General features: G+C 41.0%; 3 protein-coding genes across 3 annotated transcripts; all 3 read right to left on the minus strand.

Annotated features, from left to right (window-relative positions):
* On the minus strand, nucleotides 1–1710 carry TM35_000411450 (calpain family cysteine protease-like protein; the record flags this gene model as incomplete). Its single annotated transcript, XM_029029853.1, has 1 exon — nucleotides 1–1710. A coding segment is annotated over one exon (1710 nt), but the record flags the coding sequence as incomplete, so codon positions are not given.
* A 759-nt stretch (nucleotides 1711–2469) lies between these two features.
* Nucleotides 2470–4086, minus strand: TM35_000411460 (uncharacterized protein; the record flags this gene model as incomplete). Its single annotated transcript, XM_029029854.1, has 1 exon — nucleotides 2470–4086. The coding sequence occupies one exon, from the start codon at nucleotides 4084–4086 to the stop codon at nucleotides 2470–2472; it is 1617 nt and encodes a 538-aa protein (XP_028878842.1).
* Nucleotides 4087–4478: 392 nt separating this feature from the next.
* On the minus strand, nucleotides 4479–5924 carry TM35_000411470 (uncharacterized protein; the record flags this gene model as incomplete). Its single annotated transcript, XM_029029855.1, has 1 exon — nucleotides 4479–5924. One exon carries the CDS (start codon nucleotides 5922–5924, stop codon nucleotides 4479–4481), a length of 1446 nt encoding a protein of 481 aa, XP_028878843.1.
* Nucleotides 5925–6347: the final 423 nt, after the last annotated feature.

Consider the following 6347-nt stretch of genomic DNA (forward strand, 5'->3'; position numbering starts at 1 on the left):
TCCATCTGCAGCAAAGATTGTAATTAAGAGTCCAGTCTGTTGAGATTCTGGGTGACCTGGGGGCAATCCGCGTGTTTCTCTCTGCTGCAGCATCACAAATGCCTTGAATTTCTTTTTTTTCTTCACCACCACCTCAAGAACAATGTTTGGTACCTCACCATCAAAGACTGCCGGGATGCGGTACTCAAATCGGCCTGGGCGGTAAAAACAAACACATCCATCTTCAAAGAACTTCACCACATCTTTCCACTCCATCCAAAAAACACCATCTTTCTTCTTTTCCGGCCGGCAAAGAGCTTTAATAATTGGATACTTCTTCCACATGTCACTATTATCAGACCAATCACCACTCCATTCCACATCATTGGCCCATGGATTTCGTATCTTCAACATGCAAAGTCGGTGAAGGGGGAAATGTCGAACGTCCAGTACAGTGTAAGCGTGACCCATTGCAAGTCCAGCCTTCTTGTACAGTCTCTCCACCTCATCCGCTTCAATATTACTCATCCTGCGACGTGAAGAATAGCTGCGCACATCTTCTGAAGGTGTATCTACAGTGATAAGGTATTTTTGATGTCTCCATTGATGCAATAATTTAAAGAATTTATCCGCAGAATCAGAGCTCTTCAACGCATCATTCCACAATTTTTTAAAATAAAACGATGGAAACCCAGTAAGATCCTGTAATGCGTATGTGGGAGATCCACCAGAAATGGCAGCATATGATCCATAGGCCTTAGCGTATGCCTTCTCCAAAAGAGAGACCCACAGATCACATGGTGAGTGGCGAGAGCGTGCAAAGCATGGGAGCTTAGATGTGGATGGAAGATAATCATCCACTATAAGGGTACGCCATATCCCGTTAATATTAAGTGTCACTCTATAGGCACCGGCCCTTCTTTCCTGTTTCTTTCGACAGCACCAATGTGGATTAAGAAAGAGTGAACGGATATTTTTCGGTTCCTCTGCCAGTGCACTGATAGAGCATAAGAACCAACAATCACCAAGTGTCCCCTGATCAATAGATTGGGGAGTTATCTTTTTCCTGTATAGTGCAATCTTTTTATGCCAAGATCTCGGAAGATAATCCCGTGGTCTTCGCCACGCAAAATCATTCAAGTTTTCTAACCGTCTATTTCGAGTTGAGGTATCACTGCTGGGGCGAAGTGAATCTGCAATGGGTGGGAAGTTCATGTCTACATAAGATACCTTGTACTTTATACATAGGTATACAGCACGATCTTCATTCTTCATAGCAGCGACTGCACCCTCCTTGGCCTTTTTAAGAACATCACGGACTTTTTGCATGTTTTTTGCAACCGTTTCATGAGCAGTCTTCATATACATCCTTTTCTGTTCATCTGTAACGGACTCTTCTGATACGATAATATTAAATCCCTGCGGCTTACCTTTAATAAATGGCTCCGTTTCTAACGGCATCACACGAAGATTTGCAACACCTGCCCCGGAGGAGTCTGTTTGATGAATTTGTGTATTTCCAAGTGCCTTAATGACTGATCCCACACCAAACACCACATTCACATCCATTACAGATTCTTGCGTATCATTATAGTAATACCATTTCTTCCCTTTAATGACGCGAAAGAGGCGACCATCTTCGAAGCACGAAATCACATCCCCGCCCGATACAGTAGGCTTTCCATTCACATAATTCGGTGGATCATTGCAGCATAAACAGCAGGATGGCATGATGAGCTGATTACAGGTAGAAGAGCTTGAAAATCTAAGCAGTAACAAGAGCAAAAAGAAAAAAATGAGGTAACATAAGCAAATACGTAGGAGCAGACCTAAGTAAAAAAAAAAAAGAACTGGAAAAAGATGCATCATTGCACGTGGTCGTGCTTGTATATGCAGAATTTCTGTAAATACTCTCAAGTATGAAAATGAGAAGAATAGAAAGGAAATATACTATGAGACATGGTAAAAATATAGGTTACCCTCTTATTGTCAACGAAAGAACTATATGTTTCTTTTCGTTTTTTTTTTTTCTTTCTTTCGCTCTTGATCACATTTTCCTTTTGGAGTCATTGAAATGTTTAAAGAATTATATATGATAAAAGGTGTAGTCTTGTGCATATTTCAACATAGACAGGTGACTCTAAGTGAAAAAAAAAATACACATAAACAGAGGTCAGATAAAGAGAAAGATAATGACAAACAGGGGAGAGGAAAAAAGAGAGGTAAGGTCAAGGGAAAAAAAAGACATCAAAAAACAAGTCTAAAAGAAAGAGTGTAGCAATCATGAGTGAATGAAATACAAAAAAATTGACTAGATGAAAAAGAAAAAAAAGACGGCAAAAAACCAAATATCTCAAAATAATAAAAAGTCAATAGAAGGTAAAAAAAAAATACACATAATTTCACCCCCAAAGTATGCACAGAAGGGTTATATAAAAACAAATGCGTAACAATATCTTTATATCTCTTTATATCTCTTTATATATATATCTACTTGCTAAAAAAGTCAAGGAGATTTTGCACCATTGGTGTAGGTTTGGTAGCATCTTTTTTCTTTATATCCTTTGCTCTAGTTGATGGGTTCTTCTTATCAGAAGCCTCCTCCTTCTCAAGTGAAGATAAATATGTTCGAAAACGATTCTCTACAGCTACAAGTACACTTCGCTTTAATTCTTCATCGTGTACGAGCTGCATTAACATTTCGACCAAAACATCTGGGGAATCATTTGTTTTACCAGATTTCGTGTAATGTAATAGCGAACGTGTTGATGACACTAACGGTTTAGAAGATGATACAAGTGGTTTTAATTGTTCCTGCTTTCCATTCCCTTTGCTAAGTGATATATTCATGCCTTTTTGCACAACCTTCTCTTCCTTCCCTAATTTACTACATTCACCCCAGCTGTCTTGTGAAACCTCATTCAACCCAGCAGAGTCTAGAGACATGTTACGTGAAAAACTTGAACGTGGTCCTGTCATTGGCTTTACTGCCCCACATGAAATATTCGCTTTAGATTTAGTTGTACGACGAACAACCGGTTCATCCAATGACACTGGTGATGCTATTTCCGGAAGTGTAGATGGAATCTTTCCTCCCAATGGAAGTGATTTACTGATACTTACTCCAGCAGCACGAGAGGCCACAGGATCGAAGGTGGCCATTTTTCCTTCAAAAACCGGTTTAATTAAAGTTTCACTTTCATCATCATTAACGCCATCGTTCTGAAATGCAATCTGACTTAACGCTTGGAATGAAACAAGTTTTGAAAAGATACCATCACCACCAGCTGAAAGAAAAGATGCTGAAGAAGTACCATCAGCAGCAGAGAAGGAGGCTTCTTTGACCAAAAAACTATCTAACGCTAGGCTTACATACTGTGATAAAACATCACGTTTTTCATTTTGATTTTTAGGTTTTTGCGCAGGTATTTTACCTTCTGCACTTCGTCGTTTAAATCCTTCAACAATGTGATCTAGCAAGGTGTCAAGGTGATCTACACAGACGGTTTTATTCAAAGGCTGACGTGATGTTAAAAGTGGTGGCCGACCAATAGGTAAGCAACTGTGTGTTACAGCTTTTCGCAAAGACAAATTACCGGAATTTTCTGGACCTGTATTAACAATATTTTTTGGCGCCAAAGGAGGAATAGGTTGACGTGTTTTTGCCAAAGTATTGGTTTCATTATTATTATTATTATTATTATTATTATTATTATTATTATTATTATTATTATTATTATTACTTTGTTTTTTCTCCCCGGGTGAAATGGTATTTATAGATTTTTTATTTACAGGCTGATCTTCCAACGGGTTTGTACCATACATATCCCGAAGAAACTCCAACACATTTTGTCGAAATGCTGCTGAACCATTTACCTTGTTTACACTTCTTGGTGTTCTTTGCGATTGAGTGTTTTTCATAGGTGAAGTATGTCCCGTGTCATCATTTAAGGGTTGTTTCAAGCTCCACTGTACGGATAGTTTGCGCTTTGGTTTTTCACCCGCATTTGAGTTATCATTTACTGGTTTTAAGGTTGATGCTGACTTCATCCACGCCGAGCGGGGTCCATTGTCTGGTGCCCCTGTCGACGGAACATTCTTTTGCATCCTTTACTCAAGAAGACTTTGATAACTGTTAAAGAAGCGTTGATATTCAAAAAAGAATAACAGTGGCTAATAACCAGATAGAGGCACAAGAACACCGGTAAAAAAAAATAACAAGAAAAGGATAGAATAGGGTTTAGAGAGTGTCGTTCTATCCCTTATCAAATATCAATAACTTCAAAAAAAAAAGGAATCAACGAGGTAAAAATGAAGAGAAGAAAAAAAAATCAATAACAGTAAACACAGAAAATGATTGTAGGGAGAAAACAAAATTTTCTACAGGATCACAGACAAGAAGAAAAAGAGTCAAAAAGTACTTGTAACTATATAACGAAATTAATATAAAAAGCAAAAAGTGTTTCAAAAAAAAAATTTCACGAATATCAAGTAACTAACTAAGAAATCAATATTGTACTACGCTCATGGCACACATTATCAATCATATCACTTAATTTTCGTAAATTGACTGCTCGCTGTTTTCGTTGTTCTTTGGAAACCGAGGAATCATACAAGACAAGACGACATGCACGTAATACGGTTCGTTGTACATCACCTTCACACACTGAAATTATCATATCAATCGTGTCTTCCTCGCTGATGGTCTTTCTTGCTGCCTTGTAAGCAGCACGTCCGGAAACAGCAGTTAAACCTGCCACACGTGAAACACTTTCCCACTTTGATGTACCAAAACTGTCCAACTCTTTTAGGAAATTGTTTTCCCTCAGATGCTGTCGAGCAGCAACAGCATACTGGTGAGCCACAATAGGCATAAGCTTGGGACCAGCACGTGTAGAGACGGCATCCTGTATTACACTTCGTGCCGCTTCAATTCCATTTTCTTCGTCCAGGAATCGTAAAAGGTGTTGTGCGAGGCGCAAGGTACGCCGACGCTGAAGTTCTTTTCTGATTTTATTAGTAAAAATAACATTGGGTGTAAACAAAACTGCCGCCGTGACTCGACCAATAAATACCTCCAAAAACGGTGCACCGAGACCTTCCTCCACATCTGTGTAGGACTTCTCCTGCGAGAGTGTGGAGTCCACCACACCATGGGTGTCGTACTGCAGGCGACGACCCTCGTCGGAGAGGACATTGTGTGCCTCCAGTAGTTTCTGAAAGCGCAGTGTGGCACCCTCATCATCGGGGTTTTTATCCGGATGCATTACGAGTGCCTTGCGGTGAAATGCAGTGCGGATCTCCGCCGCCGTTGCCGTCTTACTCACTCCCAAAATTGCATAATAGTCATTCGTGCCTGCCTCACCAGTTGAGCCCACCGCACCATTTTCATTTTCTGCCGCAGTATCACCTTCCCCAATGCGTTCCTTGTACAGCTGCCGAGCCTGTGCGAAGAGATCATCGTCGGTGACGGGCAGCTCAGCGAGTGTGTCGGAGAGATGCACTTCCACCCATTTTCCCTGTTCACTGTCCCAATAACGGGAACCGCGTACACTTTCAACGACCGCATCTTTCGTGTTGTACACACCGCGCGCCACTTGCCAAATGCCTGTAGCTGTTCCGTATACCGTCAAGCCGACAAGAGAGGCGACCCCCAAGCCGAGTCCCTTCGCCACGCCCACGGCGCCCTCCTCCTTGCCAAGCATGACGGGCATTGCAACAAGGCCGCTAACGCCGAGGCCAACACCAACAGCGATGTTCTGCACGCCGTCGGCCAAACCCTGCAGTGTGTGTTTCGGTGTGCCTCTCGCAAAGATATTCGGGAACTCCCGCATTAAAACCGCCGGCGTACCTGCACCATCATTTAAGGATGGAGAGGAAGAAGGAAGAGGAGGGGATGGGGGGCCATCGGGAGAGCCGTCCAAATTGGTATATCCAGTGCTCATGACTTTCTAAAGAATTAAGAGAGAAAGAGAGAGAAAGAGAGGAGGAGAGAGAAGGCTCAGTACTCACCAATAGCAGTTTGGTATGGATGTCGGCACGCAAAGGCAGTGAAAGAGAGAGAGAGAGATGACACACACACACAGAGATATCTAGATGTTTCAGATGTGTTTATCAGAGGAAATGTATGGCTCCCAGAAAGAAAAAAAACAGAAATGTCGACGGGAGATAACAAGCAAAAAGGAAGATATTCGCACAAACATAACATGAAACAGCAATAAGAACAAAAAGGTTAAGATGAAATTTAAAAACAGTCTCACGTGAATGAAATGTGATTTAAAAAAAAACAAAAACTTCCATCCAAAAAAACGAAAATAAAACCATTAAACTGAATATACTCCCCAAAGTAAAAATGAATGCGAGAAAAA

This window comes from Trypanosoma theileri (genome assembly GCF_002087225.1).
Source record: "Trypanosoma theileri isolate Edinburgh chromosome Unknown TM35_Tth_41_V1, whole genome shotgun sequence".
Lineage (NCBI taxonomy): Eukaryota > Euglenozoa > Kinetoplastea > Trypanosomatida > Trypanosomatidae > Trypanosoma > Trypanosoma theileri.